The sequence below is a fragment of the Poeciliopsis prolifica genome, unplaced genomic scaffold, assembly GCF_027474105.1.
Source record: "Poeciliopsis prolifica strain line A6 unplaced genomic scaffold, Auburn_PproV2 SCAFFOLD056, whole genome shotgun sequence".
Classification (NCBI taxonomy): Eukaryota; Metazoa; Chordata; class Actinopteri; order Cyprinodontiformes; family Poeciliidae; genus Poeciliopsis; species Poeciliopsis prolifica.
In genome coordinates, this window is record NW_026562431.1 from 1,653,814 (window position 1) to 1,676,800 (window position 22,987).

Consider the following 22,987-nt stretch of genomic DNA (forward strand, 5'->3'; position numbering starts at 1 on the left):
TTCGTCTCACTGCCGGTGGATAATGAAGCTCTCTTTCCAGCGTCCTCACAAGGTCATCTGGTTTCGTCTTAAGGTTGATTCGCAAGTCCTGACATGTTTACATCAAACACATTTATTTTCATAATTCCTATTTGCGCAGTTATTTGGTCAACGGACACGAAGTGAGTGTTGGTCAATGTCAGATAATCCTGTGTTTTGTGAAAGTCATTCAGTTTACTGCACCAGAGGTAAAAACATTTTTATTCATCATATTTGCTAGCATAATATAAATAGGAACATTGTAGAGCAATGTAGACTTTACAGAAGGAAAATGATGTGACAAACTTGAACAAAGGTCGGTCATTGCACTTTAGATGCCACAGATGTCCAATAAATACAAATTCAAGCTCATTATCTACAAAAAAAAAAGATTTGTTCTGAAAATATGAAAATGTAACTTTGACAAAGCAAGTAAAGGTGGTAGGTGATTATACACGCTCGATGCTGGAAAGTGACAAATGCAAAACAACCCTCCAACCTCTGACTGAATAAAAGCTCATGACCTTGTGGTATGATGTGCTGTACAGGGTTGAAGTGAGTAGGTGAAGGGAGCTCAGGAGTTTCCTTTAAGTGCTACAAAATATTTCAAAAGACTACATCCCTGACTACCGTGTGTAGGATGGCTATAAAACTTCATGAGAGGATGTCAGAGGAGCAGTTGACACGATTGTCGTTCATCGGCTTAATATCCGTAACCCTGGTGATAGCCTTCCTGGTAACCGTGTTCATAGCCGTGTTGATGGTAGCCGTATCCGCCGTACTCGTCTTCCGGGCAGCGCATGCCGAGCGACTGCTGGATGGCCATCTCCTGCCTGCGAAGCTGCATGGAGTCCACCAGGTCGTAGATGATAGCCATGGACCACATGGGCGAGGGGTACCAGGACTTCACGTTGCCGTCTTTCCCCACAAGCAGCATGGAGAAGTACTCCGGGCTGATTTGGAAGTAGTTCCTCATGTCCTTCACCAGGGTGGCGGAGAGCCCTTCACGCTCCACTGTAGCACTGCCTGGGCAGAGGAAACGTCCAATGGAGAGTTAGACGGTATCTGGAGGAGAATTTCTTTCAGCAGAGCAGAGTCCAAACACATCATTTATCTTTAGATTGACACTTTTCAAACTTCTGAAAAATGTAAATCAGACTTCTAGACTTTATTCTCCTCAAGAATTCCACAAACAAGAATTGTTTGTGAAATTCTTTTCCACAAACCGCTGCCCTCTCATCGCTAAGTAGACAATGACAACCAACAACCATGTAAACATAACATATCACCATTGCACAGCTCATTCTTGAGGACGGCTACAACTGTGAGTATCAGGCATTTAAGATTTTACATTAGTAGCACTTTGTACCCTCTCAGTTTTGTTCCACTGATCTGTTCTGTCTTGCAGCACATCAGTGTGACTCATCCAGTGTGCGCTAACTGAGAGTAATGGTGAGGATCAAGTGTGGCCCGTTGAGGGCCGGTTTCTCCTCCAGACCATCTGGAATCAGTTTCTCAGACACCATAGGCCCCACGCCCAGGTACACTTTCACTAATTATCGATTTAAGTCAAAGCATTCTGTGGCAGATCTGGTTCTGTGTTTGGTATCATCATCATTACCCTGTTGAGGGAGCCGTAAAACAGAGAGTCTCGCATTTTAACTTGGAAAACCTTTCCCAGTCGTGTTGCCTTAAATTTCAAGTTTCCAATGAATCAACTGAGAGCTCCTGTATATGAAACATACTGCACTTTTCTAGAATCCCTGCTCTCTCAATGTGCTTTTGTGCAACATTTCACTCATTGTAATGTCATAATGTGGTGCGAGCTTCAATTGTTAGACTGTCAGCCTCCCAGCAGGGGGTCGTCAACTATTCTCATAAACTCTTTTAGTACTGAAGTATTGTGGAGATGAATGTGAGACCAGCGATCAAAGAGATGAAGCTCCATCCAAACTGAGCTCCAAATCGTGGATCCTCTCACAGAGACTATTTTGAGAAAAAAAAGTTTTTGCTCAAAAAACGTTTTTGCTTTTTTTTGAGCAAAAAAGTTTTTTTTTTTTTTTTTTTTTGAAGGCCAGCTTCTGTACACTGCTTCTTAATGGTTTGAGTTCAAGTCAATTTTAGCATTTCAAGATCAATTTAAGAACAATTAAATCTACATAATTGGAAAAGCCTTGAGTAAAGAATTTAGCAAAAATATTACAATGATGAAATCTGAGTGGCTTTTGGTATAAAGCCTCCAACGCCTGATATTTAGGAAAGTTATGCCCAAATATTTTCAGTGATTGTTGTTCAGTATAATCCCTGTTTATTCCAATATGTAATATTTGGCTGTTTGCCACACTAAATTTGGTGATTCAAAGGCCCATTGAAACATTTATGAAATTATTACACAAGTCTATAATTTCTGCAAAATGATTTGCATTAGCAACTGAGTGAGTTTCTGTCAAATAATGTGAATTTTCCCGTATCTTTATTAGTTTCTGTGGATGAGGATGAGGATACCCTGCAATAATAAAAGCACATGAGGACCATGCTGTTATGAAAATGTCCTTTTCAACAACAAAGTTCTCACCATTGATGGGATAAAGTTCCAGGACTCCGCCCATGTCTGGCAGCTCAGTGCCAACCAGCTTCAGGACGGCGATGTGCCTCAGGCCTGAAACATCACGGAAAACACAGCAGCCATAAATGCAACATAAGGACAGGGAGGAGCTGCATCCAGCTGTGTCATGTTCATCCGCCTCTCTGCTAATGCGAACCGACGGAACGAACCCCAGAAAACCGCCGGTCTTTATGTGGAGGGAGGAGAACTCGGAGGTGGTCCGGAAAATCCTGCCAGCAAATCGTTTCCTCTAAAGTGGGAGAGAATGCTGGCTTCACTTGGTGAGCGCCAACGCTAAACAGCAGGATGAAACCTCCCAGGAGAGGTGGAGGTGGTCTGGAGGTGGGGTGCGGGATCGGGGGAGGAGGGCAGAACCGCTCAGGGTTCCAACATGGCCAAGATCAACACACAAGGAAGGAAAAAGTCCAATTTTTCTCCATCTCTGATGAATGAATTACTTGTCCAGGTATTTGATAGATTAATCAATAACTAAAGTCATTGGTCGTTGCAGTCCTAAATTCTTCATTATGAAGTTTTAGTCTATTTTTACAGGTACAAAACTGAGCGGCAGGATGTTTTATACCCACCGTATTATACTCATTATACCAGCTGTCATCTGCTGATACTCTACCGAAAGAAGTCATTGCCATGGTAACATAAGAAATAAAATCTACTAAGCGTCACGTTGGGTCTGATCGCTGGTTATAAGGTCACTGACCCGAACAGGGATCAGAACCAAAAGCGACATGGAAAACGTACGAAAACTCCACACAAATAAACTGCATTTCACAGAAGATTCTGGATTTTTTGGGGGGGCCTTTTTATCTTTACGCTTAATCAAATTATACTGAAGTACCAAAATAAATATAGCAGTATAGAATAGTTCCTACAGTGGTATTGTTAATGGGCCCTTCCAGACTCTTTGCCTCAATAAAAACTGTTTTATTCTAACTGACCTTTGGTTCTAAATATAACTATAAAAATATCCCCCACAATCAATTCTTCAAGTTGCAGAGCAGTTCTGTTTGGATGGGTCTGAAAATTAACAGTAGTAAAAGTAATAAAAGTGATCAAATAATTGATGTTCTGGCTCCACTTATGTGTCATAGAAATAATTTGAAACAAAGAGAACGTTGTGGGTTAATGACGCCACTCTTAAATGTTCATGAGAGTTGAAGCGACCAGGATATGAAACCCTGAGTATCTGTTCTTGCAGACGAGTGGATCTATCCAAGGGTCTGTCCGGTTTACATTTATGAGCCGTATTTCTGCCAGACCTGTCGACATTGTTCACGTTTGCAAAGTTTCGACATAAACGGCAGTAATAACTTTTAAACAGCAGTGGAAAGGTTGAGCAGCGGGCGTTCAGGACTCCTGCCAGAGGAAGGGAGGAGGGGAAAAAAAAGACTTGTAAGCATTAGAGAAAAGAAGAGAACATCTCTGTGCCAGTTTCATCATCTGGGATCCTTCTGCAAGCCAATATGTTAACACACACACATGCACACACACATTGCACACATCCACCAGAAATATGGGCTTCATATCTGAGATTTACAGCAAACAGAAAAAGGTTTGTGTCATTCATTTTTCACACATGAGGAATTTATTCGTATATTGATAAAAATCCACAACGCTCTGGCAGAGTGTGACCACACACATCGCTGGATGATGTGTGTGGTCATACCAGGAAGCAAGAAAGCGTTTTTGATCAAATGTCACCATTTGGATTTAATAAACAACCTCATTGTTTTGATTTAAGCAGATCGATGAGCTTGCAGAACCCTATGTCTATAAATTTGAGCATTTTTAACAAGTTATTGTTACGTGCTGCTAAGGAATGCAGTCAAGAAAAGACGGGTTGAAGCAGACCAGGTCATACTGAAGACAAAGAAACGACAAACATGGCGGAAAACAGAGAGGCACACGGCAGCCGCCATCTTGCTACGACGTTCTTCTTCCCCATTGTGCAGGGAAAACAGGCATCGGCTCCCAACAATATGTTGGAAAGAGCTAAATTTTTAGCTAACGTTGCTCTGATAAATGAGTTGTGCATGCCCAGTAGCTCCAAGAGTTGAGGGCCAGTCAAGGTCAACACTTTTCAGCGCATGCCAGTTGCTCTGGGGACGTAAACTGTTTGATTTCAGCACAAAATTGGAATTGAGCACCAAGACCTGGTGTGTGGATGTAGCCATAGTTACCACTTGTTCAAGTCAGGAAAGAAAAATGACTGACAAACACTCGAAACGTCGTGCACATTTTGTTCCATCTTCTGACACGCTTGTGCAGGTAAACCTATGGATCTAAATTAGGGCCAGAAAGTTTGTTTGAAAGAAAGAAGAAATTAAAACTGAAAAAAAAAAAGATTTGAAATTGAAAGATAATCTTGAAATTTAAAAAAAAGAAAAAAGTTTAGAAAGTTTTGAAACTGAATAAAAGCGTTCTGAAACAGAAAAAAGTAAAACTGAAAACATAGATTTGAATGTTTAAAAAAAATATCCTGAAATTGAAAAAAAAACAACGTTTTTTTTTCAGATTCAATTAATTTTTTCCTTTGAACAAACTTTATGGCCCCTTTTTAGCTCCATATAAACTATATTTGGAGGTTCTGATTGTTTTTTCCCTCTTGGACTGTTTCAACCATAAACTCGTGAGCTGACCTCAGAGCGCTGAGCGATCTGGTCAGACACAGCTTGCTGACGCGACGGCTTGCTTTCGGACGGCTCACCCAGATTGCACGCCTGGCTGCTCAGGCCGTACAGCTGCTGCTGATAGGACCACTCCTCGTCGCTGGGGGCGGAGATGATGAACAGCCGACGTCTCCATCTGAACCTGCAATCAAGGGAAATTTCCGCCTGAATCTAAGTGACACTTTGGTGCAGCAGTGAAAGCTCGGTGCCAAGACAAGCAGTTTATGCATGTACTCTGCATATTCCCATACAATTACTTCCAGAAGGGCGACAACCCCAAATTATGGTTGCAAACGTGCCACATCACAGCAGCGGGGAAACCAACATGCTCCGCCATGGGAACAAAAGGCGGCCTTTGTGCTGCAGGCGTCTCGCGAAAATATGTGACAGCATTTATTCAGCCTTGACAAACTGCAGGGGTTTGTTCTACTTTTACCGTCTGCAGGCAGCGTACAGACAGGCAGCTGCTGTCTGCCATATTCTGACCAAAGCAACTAAAAACATCTGGTTCCTCTTGTTGCTCAGAGAAACAACAGGAGCAACATGATCTGACCACTCAGGATCGTACGTTCAACTTCTTGGACCAACTTTCTTTTTTGTCTTATCTGTGCGTCAGGATGATAAAGTGATCAATGTGGTTAAAGTTGATGCAGCAACAGTCATAAATACATTTTTTATTTCTATGGCTGACATTTCTTCTTCCATTCTACCACATAACTTTGGATAAAAACTTATTAACTACTAATAAATAAATCATAGTCAGGTTATTTCTTTCATGAGAATAGTATGAACTCCTACTACTGCCCTTTGACCTGAGCTCATCGCTGCATTTGGAGTGTGGCTAAACATTTTTTATTCTTTATCTAGACCTAGATGTGTGTGTGTGTGTGTGCGTGTGTGTGTGTCATAGGCACAGAGTCTGAATGTTTTCTGTTTCAAACAAGAGCTTCTGCATCCATCTAGGTCAGTATTACCTTGAAGTGTTCCTCTTGGCTGTGGAGTGCCTCAGGGCTCTGCTTTAGAGATCATGTCTCTTCATTTTCTTTTCTAATTTTTGGAGCGATATCAAGAAAAATGTGACCTTTCGTGATATCGGGGAAACAGAGCAGATATCGGGCAAGCAGGTCAGTTCACGCTAGTACTTCTGTTTAGGTTCAGTTTACGACAGAAGTGTCTAAAACAGGGACCTCCAACCTTTGTCCTCAAGACTGCCCATTCTTCTGGTTTTAGATGTTGTCAACTGAATTACCCCCACAGACTTCGATAGATGACTCTTCACCCTTAGAGATATCTGCGGATCGGCTGGTATCAATGACCATGAAGACATGGTCATTTCAGAGTTGTCTACAATTTTCAGGCATCACCGTCTAACCAGAGGTAAGACACATGATTGTTCTACCCTTGTTTTGATTGACCTTTGATTGACTTTTTATAGCACGATCAAGCAGTTGTTACCTTCAGTTGTTATAAAACGACTAAATATCTCAAATGTAACTTTGTAATTTGATGGAAGCAAATTGGGCCTCTGTCTCTTTAAGAAACTCCTGCGCTTTCTGAAACTCCAGGAAGTCTTCACAACACGGCTCCTCTATTGACCTTTAACAGCGTCTTTACCAGAGTTGCACTTAGAAGTAGCTCTTATAAAGAGTTCAGCTGATGTTTCACCAGGTGTTTGCTAATTGCTGCTGGCTAGCAACAATTAGCATGATGCAAAGTTCAAAAAAAGTCGATTTTTACTGAGTTCTGGCCTTTTAAGTCTAGGAGGTAATTACTGTTTCACACTGCGGCGTGTTGGTTAGGACAGATTTTTTTCACCCAATGAATCAAAAACAGATGGAATCTGTTGCTCTCTGCGTTGTTGAGTCCCACCTGGACAGGAAGTTTTCCAGAGACCGGGGTTTGTCCTCTTTCTTACAGATGACTCCGTCTCTCTTCTGCTGCTCCATCTCCCGGATTCGGGAGGAGAAAGTGTCAATGTAGTCAAACACCGCCTTCATGGCGATGGGGACCTCGTAGGACTGCTGCTTAAAAAGAAAAAAAAAAACAGAAGACATACACAAAAATGAGAAAGTTAGATGTCAAATCTATGAAATAAAACATGGTTTCTAAGGCCAGTTGAGAACTGGGAAGTGTGTTTGCAGGCACGTGCAGAGAGAGGAGGGGGGGGGAGGATGTGAAGGGGATTAAGCACTGCTAATCAACCCACACAACCACCACCACCATTAAATGTCGTTCAGGAGAGCACAGGTTAGCGGTGAAGCTTTTGGCAGAAGCTATGTCAGCTAATAGGCTCCCGATTCCAGAGCCCTCAGTATTTAGTGGGGATCCACTTAAGTTTAAACATTGGAAAGCATCTTTTCAGACTCTAAAAGAGAGAAAGAACATTCCTATTGCAGAAAAGATATTTTTCTTACAGAAGCTATTTTCTGATTGGCTCTGAAGATTTCTATACGGCAGCATGGAATATGCTTAACAAATGTTATGGAGAGTATTTTGTTATTGCTAAGGCCTTTAGGGACAAGTTGGACACATTACCAAAGCTCCAAGGTAAAGACAGAGCAGAGTTAAGAAAGTTTGTGGATTTCTTACAAAGCTGTCAATCTGCACTGATTACCAATGAGAATCTGAACATCCTCAATGATGGAATAGAGAATCAAAGACTTGCTGCTAAACTGCCAGACTGGTTAAGCAACAGATGGAACCGAAAGGCTCCAGAGTCTCAGCTAGAGCACAGACAGTTTCAGTTCCTTTGTAACATTCCAGTCAATGGAGGCGAGTATTACATCAAATCAAGCTATAAGATGTGTGTGTTTGTGACTTTGCAGTGAGCTTTGCCACCTTCCAGACATTCTTCGCAGCAACTCCTGGGAAGCAGCGAAAACACAGAAGATCTGGTGAATGACAACACGTGTGTAGAACAACGCGAGCGACTCTCACGCCTCCGCGGATGTGCTGAACTCGCGGCGCGGCCCGCTCTCCTTCGCACCTTCCTCTGTCTCGCTCTCTCCGCCTCGCTCTGTCTCCCTCGCACGCCCACGGCCGCGTCGGCTCACAGGCAGCCCTGTCTCTGCCTCTGTCAGCAGAGGATGCGAACACAGACCCTCTTTGATGGGTCTGTCCAAAAACAGCCAGCTGGTTTATTCTGGCACACACACCTCCACACACACGCAGCTGCTGAGCAAATGCCGAGCTGTGTGAATTAAAACAGCGTGTGAGTGGAGCTACTGTGTGAGGCCAGGTCACCTTCAAAGAGCAAAGCGGGGAAATGGAAGCTGACGGCAGATGAGTGGCGAACATGATGACTGAGAACGTTCACACATCTACAAGTGTTCTCACTTTTCCAAGTTACAACTTCAAACTCAAACGCATCGATCAACCAGTCGAGTTTATTTGCTGAACGCAGCACATCATAAAAACAATTTGAAAAACATCAAGTGGTCAACAGTTGTGAAAACCAATAAGACATTGAATTTTGTCAAGCGCCATCACTAAAATCATCAGTCATCAATGCAACATCGACCAATGTGTTGGTGAGTGCTGCTTTATTATGGTCCTAAAGCAACTCGGAGCAGCTGGGAACTCAGTGTTTCAGCTGTTTTGCAGTTTTTTGAAGTTTGTCACAGATTTGTGGTGAAAATAATGATCATTAATAATGATTTTAGATGAAAGAGTATGGAGTATTAGAGTCAAATAAAAAAAATAAAAAAATAAAATTGCAAGAGAAAAAGTCCTAATGTGAGAAAAACGTTTCGGCAGTAAGTTGAAATAATGCGAGAGTAAAATCATAATGGCACGAAAACAAAATTATGTATTGAGAGAGAAGTTGTACGGCAGTAATCGATCCAAACCTTTCCTGTCAAGAAACTCATTGATGCATCAGATTAAAATTCACATTCAAAGTAGAAATTTCCACTTAAGAAAAAAATATATACAAAATTCATCATAAAATTGGATTGTGTTAATCTGCTCTCAGGTTGTTTCCTATCATGCCATGTTGGAGTATCTATGCTGAAGAAAACATGAAGATAGAAAACAGGTTTCATGTGAAACCGTTAATGTCTGTAAATGTTGCGCAGGTTATGATGCAAAATTTACAGTATTTACAATATCTTGTGACGGTTTCAGGCTGAACATTCAGCTTCTGATCTCCAGTAATTATTCACTGAGTGGAACAGAAAACATCTTCCATGATGTTGCTGTGGAAACAACGTGCTGTCCGCCTGCTGCTGGCAGGTTCCCTGCAGAGCGGGTTCTCACCTGGACTCTCATGTCGGTGTCGGTGAGGACCATGTAGAACTCATCGTACGTCATCCCGAACTCCTTCCTCAGCTCTGTGATCAGCTCCTGGTTGACCAGGTCCTCCTGACGAAGACCCTTCATGGGTTTGTCATTCTCTGAAGAGCGAGATGACACATGCTGTGAGCGTCCGGGTTTCTTAGCCAGTAGAACTATGATGTGTTCAAAGAACGTCCCACCCCCACGCGCCCCTCTTCACATTTTGCCACATTACAGCCACTTCACTGAATTTTATTGGACTTTAACGGGACAGATGGAGACAGTTCAAAATAGTCTTCGAAGTAAATCACACGCTAACTCCACAGAGAGCGGCTTTCATTCAGTGGGATCCGTCTGGATTAGATGAAGAGAACTGCCTCTGGCATGCTGTGGGCCTGCGGAGTAAAATAAAGGCCTCTAATCAGACGTCCCGTCCCAGATGTGCGCATGAGACACAGACCACAGAACGGCGTGTTTTTGATGACTGGCTGCGCCGCTCTCTGCTGGGTGGTGAGCAATCCCAACAGGAGTCCACACTCTCTGGACTGAAGTCCAGGACACACACACCTAAAGACCAGGCTGTGTGTGTGTATCCAAAACACTAAATCTCACCAAGTATTTCTGCTCCAGTTTCCAGAGCAAATATCTAAGTACACTAGAAATAAGACAACTTTTCAGCAAGAAATGAGCTGCATTTCAAATGACTTTGTGAGATTTTGAAAATAAATGGAAACATTAAAAAAGCTTTTGTTTTTTGTTTTTGATGAAACGGTTATTAGGTTGAGGTGGTTTGATTTGACCACATCAAAATTAGTTTACTTAAAACTGCAATGGAAACACTTTTTTTGGAGCATCGTGATCTGGGATGCTCTTCATGACGAAACACGTGAAAAATCAGCAGTTTTTCCAAACAAACAAAATATAAGTTGAGCAATGCTGTTGGGTACAGATAATGTTAGCTAATTAGCTTTGTTCCATTATATGACTGAACAAAAATGAATTAGCTTAATGGAAACGTGCCAATTAAAAAAACCACAAAAACAAGTTATTCAATAAAAAGTTTTTGCGTTTCAATGAAGTGGTTTTTCAGCCTTATTGAAATTTGTGTATTTTGTATGACTGCAACAGAAACACTGTTTTCACATCACACCAGACACATAATCAACAACCAGAAGTTACTACTGGTGGAAAACATGAAGAAGACAACAGGAAGTGGTAGGAGGATGACGGCACAGCATGTTTTTTTTCATGACGTATTGAATGAACAGACATATGTGTGTGATTTTAATCAGGTTTCTTATTTAATGGAAGCCAGAACGTTTGCTTTGTTTTTACATTAGTAGAATATTGACAAAGATTTGTGCATATTTGTAATGGGAAAGCAGCTAAAGAAGCTTGTTTTAAGTCAATAATTATTTAATATTTATGAAAAGGTTCATAAATATTAAATAATGGCAGATTATTTTACTTGTAACCTGGGAGTGATGCCTTGTCATGGGTGAATTAAACTGCCAGTGGAACAAGTACTTTTCTAAAAATTAATATTAAGAAATTTTGGGTTTAAAACTAGCTGCTATATCTTGTTCAAAAATGACTTGTGAGTTAGTTTAATCTTACTTTTATGATGTTTGTACTAAAAACTAGAAACATAGAGCCTCAGATGTTAGACCACCTTGCCTTACGTCTGGTTTTTATCCTGACATTTTAAAAACATTGAAAGGGGATTTTTTTTTCTTTCCAAAAATAGCTGCATGACCAGAAGCCTTGAGAACATGGCCGGTCCAAAACAACACAGGGACAATCCGGGCTGGAAGTGGAAGGAGGGACGTGTGGCTAAGCTGAACCAGCGGTGGGGGCGGAGGATGATGTGAGCTCTTTCCATCTGGATGAAAACCTCCCCGACACAAGGAGAGACGGACTCGTAAAGTGGCTTCACTCCTCGTGAAACAAACGCAGAGCGACCGACTGCGAGGGTTTGGGACGACTGGGGTTTCCCAAGCTCCAGTGACACAGCACACCCCTCCAAACCAGCTTTCATCGGTTTTCCACCTCAAAACAAAGTGGGATCGTTTATGAGATGGTTGGAGTTATGCCGCCGTAAGGATTTCTGACATGGGAAAGCTGGTTGGTTCGTTCCACAGGACCCAGATACCTGCTGTTTGGTTGTGATTGGATCACTGATGCCTGGATCGGCTCACTTCTAACTTCTGGACTCGACACAGTTGGTGAAACCCATCCACCAAAGTCTCACACTGTTAGTTAAAGTTCATAAAGAAGCTGTGTGACTTGCTGTTAAATATGCAGTTCCACAGCCTTACATAATACCCTGAAGTAAAATCTAGTAGTTAACTTCAAAGGTCAACTAATTACAATCAAGATCCCATTTAGAAGAGCTCACCTATCTGATAGTGGTCGATCTTCATGGTGGAGTTGGTCAGGGAGCCAAAGATGGTGATGATGGAAATTTTCCTGATGGCCATCTCACACACCGACTCCAGGTACTCGTCCCTCTGCTGGACATACATTCTGTTCTCCTCACTGGGGGAGGTGATCAGCTGGAGGGACAGATTAGGTCAGGGTAATATACAAGTGCCATAAAACACACATGCAGTCTGTGCCTCAGGGGAGATGTTTACATTGACCTGTATGAAGTGGGAGAACGTTTTTCCCACCCTCCTGAGAGCAGGGCTGCGATAAGGAATCCGTACTGGATACTAAACGGAGACATGTAGTCTGTTAGCACTCTGCTGTGCAGCCCGGGCTGAAGCAGGAGGAGTTGTGGACACACCCTGGAGCATTTGTGAAGCTATAGAACTTCAGAAGTGCTGTTTGTTGAATTTCTTCAAACTAAGGCTGATGTGTTAGTTTTTGCAATCTTACTATATATCTGTTATCTTTGTCTAATGTTTAAACTTACAGGGAAAGTTTATTCCCTGTAAGTTTTACAGCCGTGCTGTCCCGTTTCATAATTATGCTGTCTTCAGTTCTTGACTTAAAAATTTTGACTTTCAAAATTTGAATGTTATTAAACTCCTTGAAATTGGGCCTCTGTCTTTTTAAGAAACTCCTGCTCTTTTTGAAACTCCGCCCTCTGGAAGTCATCGCAACATGGCTCCACTATTAACCTTCTAACAATGTTTTTACCATCTTGTCATTGAGAAGTATCTCCTATAATGAGCTGAGCAAATGCTCAGTTCCACCAGGTGTTTGCTGATTGTACATCTACTGTATTAGCCTAGGCATAATAAAAGAAAAAGTGCAACAAATTAAAACAATCACATATTGCAACAAATCCACGCACTTGTATGTTGTATGATTTTTCCACTCAGAGTGAAAGAGCAGCTCAAACTCCAAATGGCCGTCATGGTCAGTGGATCCTAACGTCTGTCACTTGCTGACTCAACACAGGGACTTAATCACAGGGCTACTCATGGCTATTAAATTAATTTTGGACGTGAATTTAAGCTTATTTTGTTTTCTCTTGGCAAATGGGACATCAGCAGTGGGAGTTAACTGTAAAGAACGATACGATGAACCAAACAGAGAAGGCCCAAAGATGTTGAAAAACAGATTTATGTCAGGTAGCAATATGTTTATGGGCATAGAGTAATATCTATGTGCAATATGTTCCCCTGTCATTAGGGCCTGAAGGAGAGGTAATGTACTATTACTGGACTGTAAATGTTGTGTCATGCTCTCACCAGCAGCCGCCTCCTGTTCTCAAAGTAGTCCAGGAAGGAGGCCAGGGCGCCCTTGGGAGGGGGCGTTGGCTTCTTTGTGGGTTTCGGGTATTCCTGCTTTTCTGGGTACGTTGTCGGCTTCCTTACATTTTTCCTCTTCTCCTCTTTCCGGGCTTTCTCTCCTCTCCTGTCAGGTTTCTTGATGTTTTTCATGCCATTCTTTCTCTTCTTCTTATCATGCTTGCTTTTAGCTTTTTTGGTCGGACTGGCATCCGGGACGGATTCCGTCTCCTCTGGTTCACTCGGAATCGGCTGGCCGGGTTTGTAGTTGTCCTCGTAGTCTTTAGGTGACAACTGTAGACGGAATCATGCTGTTACCATGACGATAACCATAACGATAATTTACCCAGTTTGAGGAGAAAAAAAATCAAAACTTCAAAAATCAAAAATCAGAGCTTGAGCAAACCGTGGATAGTGACGATAGCCAAAGTAGCAGATCAATTAGATCTGATCACCTTCTATTTATTCACATTAACTTAATGGTCTGAATATGTCCTCAGTCACTTTAAAAGGCTGCCAATGGTCAGTAGGTGACCCAGTGGAAGCAGCTGAGGCAAATGAGATGTTTATCAATTGGCAAATCTCAATCCAATCAATCATCTGTGGGACACTCTGGTCAAATAAGTTGAATCCAATTTACAATACTTGAAGAATTTGCTCCAAAACCACCTTCAGGGGTTTAGTGGAGGTCATATCTCAGCAGGTCATAGTCGTGATAGCAACACGCTATCACGACTATGAGAAAGAGAGAGAGAGAGAAAGACAGAGCTGGTCGGGCCCTTCAGAGGCCCTGAAGGTGTGTAAATGACCTCAGCAAAGTATATGAACTTTCTGACTGATCACTTTCTTTCATGGTTCAAAAAGAAAAGCCGTACCTTCGGTAGCAAAATCATCTTCATGCATGACAATGAATGCTGAAAGGAATACCACTGTGTCACTGGCTGATATGGGCGTAAAAGAGGATAAACTCATGGTGTGGTCACCATGCTCCTCTGACCTCTGACCCTATTGAGAACCTTTGGAGTTTCCTGAGGCTGGAATGCAGTTCATATCAAACAGCAGCTCTGGGAAGATTTTCTGACATCCTGCAAAGAAATTCAAGCTGAAACTTTCCGCAAACTTACAAGTTGAATGGATCAAGAATTGAGAGGATGATGTCAAAGCAGGTCCAATGTTAACATGTGACTCTGTCTGTTAAGATGTTTTTGATTGAAATAGCTTTTGATTTTAGTACATGTGACCACTTAATGCCGCACATTTATAATCCATAAAATATTTAGAAAATCTGCTGTGCATAATAATTTGGAACAGTGCATTTTGAGTTTTTTATTTTTGAAAAAAATACTGTCCTCATGGGGAGCTTCGTTCAGTAACATTTCATTTATACTGTAATAGTTCATGACTTGAAAATTATACTGAGCATCATTTGCATTGACTACTTAAGAAAACCTGAGAAAATATCACTTGGATAATAATTTGGAACATGGTGTAAAGATAGAAAGGAAACTGCTGTCAATGGTTCAAGTGCCTGGATGAACGGAGGGGTGGAAGGACAAACTTGTAATCCATAGTACAAAATGAGATTATGAACCCGAAGAGAGGCAAAAGGATGCGGAACAATTAAACTGTTTCTAACAGTCGGCAACGGCAGCGTTACCTTCTCTGCCTCGTTCTTCTTGGCGGACTTTGTCTTGGTGGGTTTGTGTGGAACAGGGACCAGCTTGTGGCCGTGAGAGTCTCTGTTGTCCTTGTCGGTGCGGTTGTCTCCGGTTGGGGTGGTTTTAGCCGGGTGCCTCTCGCTGTGGTTGTCATCGTAAGGAACAGCTGTCGTTCTGGAAGGCGGGAGCCACACAGCTGTAGTCTGGGCTCTGGTCGGTCTCTGGGTGGTGGGTCTTCTCGTGGTGGTGGTGGTTCTCCTGGTTGTAGCTTTGGTCGTGGTGGTGGTGGTTGTGGGTCTGGTTGTGGTTGGTGTTGGTGCTGTCGTGGGCCGTGTGGTGGTGGTGGTGGTGGTTATTGTAGCAGCTGTAGTTGAGGTCCTTGTGGGCTTTCGAGGGAACTTCACTGGTTTTCTCTCTGCAGGAGGATCAGGAGCTGTTCGACAGATAAACTTTAACTTCAGGAAAATATTCACTGGTACCATCATGGTACCGGTGATGGTACCAGTGATGGTACCAGTGACGGTGCACATTTCATGTGTGAAAAGTTGCAAAATTTGAAAACGTAAAAAAAAAGTTGTCAAAAATAAAGCTATATTGTATTAACAAAAAATATTGTATTAAAATATTTACCCAATTATGCACATGTGAAAAGAAAGTTTTTCAGTTGTTTGAAAATGTATTAAAAATTGAAAAGAATATTAATTTTATGTCAATTTTCACAGCCTTTGCTTCACTCCTTGTTGGTGAAGCTCAACATGAATCTCTTTCCACTGAGACGTTTCTGCAGCTCAGAGCAGGTGTGGAGCTATTACAAAAATGTTTTTTTTACACATTTATTAAAACTGTTTCCATGCAATGACTGTGTGGTCTGAAAGGTGAAAAGAGCAAGAGCTCCTCCACTTCCTCCCAGTGCTAATATTCTCATCTGAAGACATAAACCACTCTCAGACAAAATCAATCAATCAGAGTCAGGAGAGGGATCTTAATCCTGCCAATCAGGCTCGTTTATGCGCTGCTCACTGCCATCGGTGGCAATGGTAACTAGGTCTTAGTGAGGGAGGTGACCAGGAGCCCACTGGTCCATCATTCCTCTGTGGAGAGAGGAGAACCTTCCAGAAGGACAACCATCTCCGCAGCAGTCCACCAATCAGGTCTGGAAGATAGAGCGGCTCATGGCCAAAAGACACATCCTCACAGATCTTCCATCGTACTACATAGTATGTTCCACACATTCTTCCTTGGACTTGCACCAACTCAACCTGGCTGTGTCCTAAAAACCTCATTTTGGTCTCATCTGATGAGCAAAGCTTTGTACATTTGTAAACCTTGAAGACTAAGAAGTGTAAAACGTGTGGACTTGCCTGTCTGTGTGACGTCCTCCACCTGACCCTCCACGCCTGCTGCTTTGCACTTCTGGACAAAGCCCTTCTGACGTAGCTTCTCCACCTTCCTCATGGGCGACTGGTCAATGACCTCATACATGGCCTCCAGTCTCACCGGGTAGGGGTACTTCTCCTCCACCTGCAGGGTTTTCTTCAGTAGCACCATTCCAAACTTACCTGGAGGCCAATGAAAAGTAGAATAAAGTAAAGAAGAAATTTGTGGCCCACACTGATAGCCTGCTTCCTGTTTACTCTGACCACCCTGAACTTCACTGACTACAACTCAGTGTCTGCATAAAGCACTTATTAAGCAGTGCACATGTGTTTTGATGTAACTGACCCATTCACCATAAAATTACATGAGTAGGAAATGTGAAAATAAACTGGAAATGTAATGGAAACACCCCAATTTTAAAAAAAGACATCTAATCAAAAAAAGATGTTTTTGGATTAGATGTTTTGTGCTCAATGGAAACACTTTTTAAATGGAGAAAAAAAAAGAACTAAATTTCCACCCAAAGAAAAATAATCCCTCTTCTAAACTCCTAAATTTAGATTATTCGAAATTTTTTTACTTTTGAACAACTTTTACAAAGTGTTCAAGTTTTTCTAGGAAACCTTCTCAGATTCATCTCAAATGTCTGAAGATTTATTTTCTCCTCATCTTTTCTAGAAATATTTATAGCAGACGTTCATTCCTCACTTTATTCTACCTGCGATGACCATATTGAATTAAATATGCCTGAAACTTCCAGGTTGTAATGTGAAAATAATGTGATAAAGTTCCAGCGACACAAATACTTTCGCCAGACATTGCACATCTGCAAAGTCAACACTTCCAGGCGCTGCGTTGACCTTTCACCCCTTACCCTTCTCCAGCTTGAGGAAGCTCATGAGCCTGGGGATGAGCGCCGTGTCCAGCGGCTCCTGCAGGATCTTCCCCTCGGCGGTGATCCTCCTCACCTTACCGCCCATCTCGCCCTCCTGGTGGAACATCACGACCTGGTGGACGTGCCTCTCGGCCAGCTCGCAGTAGACGTCCGCCTTCAGCAGAGACATCATGAGCCGGTAGTAGCCGTCGGACTCGTGGGGCGCAGAGATCACCAGAACCCGGTTCTTCCCCGCGAAGCTGGCCAGCAGGTTGGGTGACCCCGCGCTGTTGGGCATCCTGGAGATCCTGGCCCTCGCTCCCGGAGTGCCCTCGTCCTGCAGCATGTCCGGCCGCTGCGGCAGGCCGATCTGCCCGGCGCCCCCTCTCCGTGGCGACAACCCACCGCCTCCTGCTCTTCTGTCCTTCAACGCCCCTGTCCTGACGGGAACTCGGACCCCCTCGTCAGACTGCACATTTCCGCCACCCGTTGAGCTCTGTGAAGTGATCGCGGATACAAATTCCGGGCGCAGACGCCCGACCAAGCCCTCCTTGTCGGTTGCGCGCTGCTGGGCACGTCCGGTCTTTACACGCCGGCGGAGAGCCGCTCTCTTCAGATGAGTCTGTTTGTCGGCTTCGGTCCAGGTGATCAAATAAATCAGAGTCAAGCTGACACAAACAGACGCCCTCATTGTGGATCCTTCGAGTAAAACAAACCTACCCAACAGGAAGAGAAAATAAAAAGAAGAAGAAGAAAACAGATCCAGCAGCGGAGCTTCGGTGATGTTCTGTAGTTTCCTCACAGCATTTGGTGCCTTATTGAATCCAGATGAAGACAGACAGACAGACAGACAGACAGACAGACAGACAGAGGACAGGAGGGATCGCTTTCAGAGCGGGCCCTGCGCTGCGAGAGGAAACCAAACCGCACGAAAACAGGCCGAACGCGCTGTGCGTAAAGTTTAAATCCACCAGTTCATCCCAGAAACAAGCGGGGTCCCGCTGAGGACAGGAGAAATGTCGCCGAAGAACTCATAGCCACAGAGGAAAGCTGCTCAACCCTCCTAGAGAGAAGCTTTAGACGTCGATTGAATGCCGAGTTTCTCCCTAATCCTCCGGCATTGTCTGTTTCCAGAGAGAGAGAGAAACTTCCTGATGAATGAAGGAGAGGAAGAATTCCAGTTTGAGGCTTTGCAGACAGAGAGAGAGTAAGAGAAAGACAGGGCGAGAGAGAGAGAGAGAGAGACTGTACAGGGAAAACTCGGCTCTACCTCTTTCAAGGTCCTCCTCTGGCAGCTGGGAGCGGTGGAGCCTTGTCCACACAAACCTCAGCCTCCGGACTGTTGGCAGTGCGCAGTCAGGAGGAGCTGGCCCAGGACGCGCAGCTGCCACTTCACGATCTGCAAATACACTCCTTTCTTCCCCCAAATGTAAAACAGAGTCTTCCTGTACGGTTTAAAGGGACAGTATTGTGTAAAATCAACTTTTTAAAACATCTTTCACGTGATATTATCATGTTATAGACTTATAAAGTCACACACCTGCAGTGTTGCTGCGATTCTTTCTTGCATGTTTGAGAAATCCTTTAATGTCCATAGCAACCAGTCAGCTGTCCAAAACGTCTGGGTGGACCTGGCCCGGCCTTCAAGGACGAAGCCCCTTCTGGGAGCTGCTGTGTTCAAGCTTCCGTCTCAGAGCACCACCCTCCCCACTCTGCTCCTTCAGACTAGCTCGCAGCAATTAGCAAACACCTCTGCTGAGCTCATTGTAGGAGCTACTTCTCAGAGCAATGCTGGTAAAAACAGTAAAGGGTTAACACAGGAGCCATGTTGTAATGACTTCCTGAAGTTTCAGAAAGAGTCGGAGTTTCTTAAAGAGACAGAGGCATTACATTACAAAGTCAAATTTCCTTTAAGTCCTGTTTGACATCCATAGAATTTTTGTACCAATTGAAGGTAAAGTAGTTCCTTGATTGTCCTATAAAATGGCACTATGTGCCTTTTAAAATATTAGGAGGAAACATGGATGTCTAATATTAGATTATATATATGAAAAATTTATGAAACTCAAAGTATAGAATCTCATTAGACACATCTATAATAAAACACCCTTTACTCTTACAGCGCCTTACAAAAGTATTCACTCTCCTGGACAGTTTTTACACGTCACCTTAAGATTATTAACTTCAACGTATTTTGGTGCAATTGATTAAATAATTTTTCAAAAACCATTTACAAATGAAATTCTAAAAAAGTGCCAATATTTTGTCAAACCACCTTTCACTCCTGCTGGACGCACACGCGGACTGTCTTCTGTTTCAAGGTGCAAACAGTGTCATGCTTCCCATCGACTCTCTGCCATTCAGTTGTGCGACGTCCCGAGCCATCAGCAACACCAACAGACTCGTGGTTCATTCAGCAACAGCTACTTTTATGCACAACATTTTTTTTTTTTCGGTGTAAGACATGACTGTGTGAAGTTCCTTACCCGAAGTCTTGAAGCATTTTCCAGACTGGCACACTTTTAGATTCGGACTGAAGGAGTTTCTTAAATTAGAGCAGGTTTAGCTTCATAATCATGGTTAACAGTCAGTCTATGATGGCTTTTGTTTCACTGTGGTCTGTTCTAAGTTAATTTTAGCATTATGTTATGTTTAACATTTTATCTTGGTTATGCTGTTTTATTGTCTATTAAACTGTTTTATGTTGTGAAAACAGCTTAATGGGGACAAGCATAGCAAATTAGCTATGACTATAAATGTTAGTGTTCTGTTTTTGTTTATGCCTAACACGTGTCCCCGTGCCAACAATCAAGAAACATAGACAGAATAGAAAGGCATTCAACAATAAAGTGTTTTTACACACACAGGCTGACATTTTTTCACCCAGTCTTCGCCAAACAGCTCAAGTTCTCACAGACTCAGACTGGATGAGGAGCATCTGTAAAGAAGCTCGCCGTCGTCCGACAAGGCAGGAAAGATGGCAGCAGCCGTCGTTGTCTTGGCACCAAAAGTAAAGAATGTTCTGAAGCACAATTTCACTTTGAACTTATTGATAGTGATCCCTACAGGAGAGCCAATCATCAATCAAAACCCTGTGGTATTTGAGAGAAGGCAGCATGTCGATAGTGTTCCCCTGTAAAGAGAACAACCTTAGAGGGGTTTTGAAAAAAACAATTAATTTGTTAGAAACATTTAAAATTAGTTACAAATATGTAAGATGACATGCTGCAACATTACAAGCAGTCTGTAAGCCTCAGTAGTATATGACTGTATCGTCAGCATAGAGGATGACTTTAGCATCAGATAATGTACATGTCTACCATGTCTCCATGTAAATACTGAACATAGTTGGGCCCAAACATAGAGCCCTGAGGCTCACCAGAAGATATACTTTTGTTATTATTAATAAGATTTAGGTCTGAACTTTCACTGGGTCATTCTACATATGAATATGCTTTGAGCTGAACCATTTCCGTGTTGCTCTGGGTGGCTGCTTCACCCTCATGTCAGATTTGTTGGATCTGCTAACAAAGTTATCCAACATGTAGCTCCATCCTTCTTTCATTAAAATCTGCATGTAGTCGCACACTACACATTTTAGGTATTTATTCATAATAATAACTTTTTTTTTCCTTTCTCTTCAGAACTCTGCACTGCTTCTTTTTTTGCTCTGTTACAAAAAGCCCACATAAAACATATTCGTTTGTGGTTATAATATGAAGGAAATGTAGCGAGGGAGTGTTAAAATGTCTGTGTGCGTGCTTGCGTGTGTGTGTGTGTGCGTGTGTGCATGTGTGTGTGTGTAGGGGTGTGTGTGTGTGTGCGTGTGCGTGTGTGTGTGTGTGTGTGAAGGACTGTGTTTTTCTGCAAAGTTGCTGCTGCTTCTTGGTGTGAGAAAGCTCTAAAATAGTGACGTGAATTACAATTTTGTTCCCTGATTGTCCACGACTTCTGAGCAAGTGAGTGATGTAAGTCATGTTTGCTGCCGTAACAAGACAATGAATCTCTGTTCTGTTTTAATGGCTTGTTCGATGCATGTTTTTCCATTTCGTCTGCGAATGTCTCCCAGTTTAGTTTGTAATTACGGCCTATGTAAAGAAAAGTCAACCACTTCGTCTGCCTTGTCTCAAAGCAAAGGAATGTTGCACTTCTGCACCAGCTTACAGCTGCTGCTGCAGTGGGCTCTGTGCAAAGTTAATCAAAAGAGATATTTTAGGGTTTTTTTCGGACTTATTTCTGACTCATTCAATGATATTTGTTGAAGATGATTGCTAATGTTTGGTGCAACACTGGATTTTTTTCTCCATCCAGTTTACTTTCATCCTCTTTGTCAGACGTTTTTCCTTCAGTTTTCCTCCCGAGCACCAGCAGGAAAACAAAGAATTCAGCTGTTTATTTACAACGCCTCACGAGGAAGGAACAAGTTTGCAGCGACACGCCATGAAAACAAGGATGCTTCATCATTTGTGGCATAGCGAGCAAGTGCAACGTTTTGAGTCAGTTTTGCTGTTTCTCTGTATCGAATCAGCCGACACTAAACCTCAGATGTCGGTATTAGTATTGAAAGTGAAACACGTGGATTAATGGACCCTAGCAGTGAGCAGTCAGCTGTACATCGTGAGGAAAGCTTGTCTTCCTCCATGTGACAGCTTCGATTCACCAGGGCAGGGTCAGAAACGTGTTTCATTTCACTGACAGGTTAACACTGAACTCCGGCGTTCGCCAAAGTAGTTTTCCAAGGCTCCTCACAGGTCTCCATGATTTACTCTGTCGTCCCAGCTGTTGTACAGGAGACCGCTGCATTCCTCTAGCCAGCACCGTCAAATCACTCCCAGACCCGCGAAGTCGTGTTTTACTTCCATCAAGATGGTGGCCTGTGACAACTCCTGTTTTAGCTTTCAGTGACAGTTTCCATGAGGCCTCTGCGACCCCTTGCTCCTGCTGTATCCTCCCCCTGTGAGATCTCGACTCCCACCAGAGGATCCCGCCCATCTGGGTCTCACATGTTCTTGTTCAAAGTCTTATTTTGGGGGAGCAGAGCAGGATTCTCTGGGAGTCAGAGCTGCCCGGTACCTGATTGTTCTCATGTGGGCCATAAAAACAGTGAGCAGTGAGCAGATTGCTGGCAGCCTGCTATATCTGTAGCTTAAAGAGAGCCATGCTTCACTGCATGGGGCCACATCTCAAAACGTCCCCTGAACTCCAATTGCAGCTGGAATGATCCTCTGTTGACGTGTTGTATGATATTGTTTACATCCGGAAATTTCAGGCCTGCGCACAACGCTGGAGGACAGAAAGACGATTCTTTTACTTTCCATCCGTAGCCACAGCAGAACGATTCCATTAAAAGTATTAAACATGGAGATCTAGGAACTATTCATTTAATGCAGAGGCCACAGCAAAAAGAAAATAACGCAGAAAGAAAATGTTGAACGATTCAAAACCACTTGTATTCTTTTTTCTTTTTTTTTTTGTTGGCTACGCTACAAACTTGCTGGTTGACTTAGCAACTGACTGACAAAAACTCCAATAGTGTATCAGGACTCCAAGCCAGAGAAACACACAAACTCTTTCCACACAAGAAGCAGAACATTCAGTCCGTTACAGTTTTATGTTTTCAGGGTTGATGTTTATTTTGCAATCATTAATAAGTTGTTATCTGAACACGGCTGTGATTGATTAGCTAATTTAAACTCCTGCTGTGCTGAGGATCTGTCAGAGAGTCGGTATGTTGTTTATTTCTGGCTAACTGA

The 22,987-nt window shown here is 42.8% G+C and overlaps 1 protein-coding gene across 3 annotated transcripts; it reads right to left on the reverse strand.

Annotated features, from left to right (window-relative positions):
* Nucleotides 1-222: 222 nt before the first annotated feature.
* Nucleotides 223-18,553, reverse strand: ccdc80 (coiled-coil domain containing 80). 3 transcript variants are annotated; one of them, XM_055059762.1, is made up of 11 exons: nucleotides 18,505-18,553; nucleotides 17,235-18,385; nucleotides 16,345-16,542; nucleotides 14,983-15,416; nucleotides 13,287-13,619; nucleotides 11,984-12,140; nucleotides 9,568-9,704; nucleotides 7,180-7,334; nucleotides 5,349-5,452; nucleotides 2,594-2,677; nucleotides 223-1,044 (listed from the first exon to the last, which is right to left on the reverse strand). In XM_055059762.1, the coding sequence occupies exons 2-11, from the start codon at nucleotides 17,923-17,925 to the stop codon at nucleotides 722-724; spliced, it is 2,616 nt and encodes an 871-aa protein (XP_054915737.1). In that variant the 5' UTR covers nucleotides 17,926-18,385; nucleotides 18,505-18,553; the 3' UTR covers nucleotides 223-721. The 3 variants fall into 3 exon arrangements, with proteins under 3 accessions (XP_054915737.1, XP_054915739.1, XP_054915738.1); XM_055059764.1 differs by lacking the exon at nucleotides 18,505-18,553 and having other exon boundaries at nucleotides 14,983-15,398; nucleotides 17,235-18,421; XM_055059763.1 differs by lacking the exon at nucleotides 18,505-18,553 and having other exon boundaries at nucleotides 7,180-7,331; nucleotides 17,235-18,421.
* Between the last annotated feature and the right edge of the window lie 4,434 nt (nucleotides 18,554-22,987).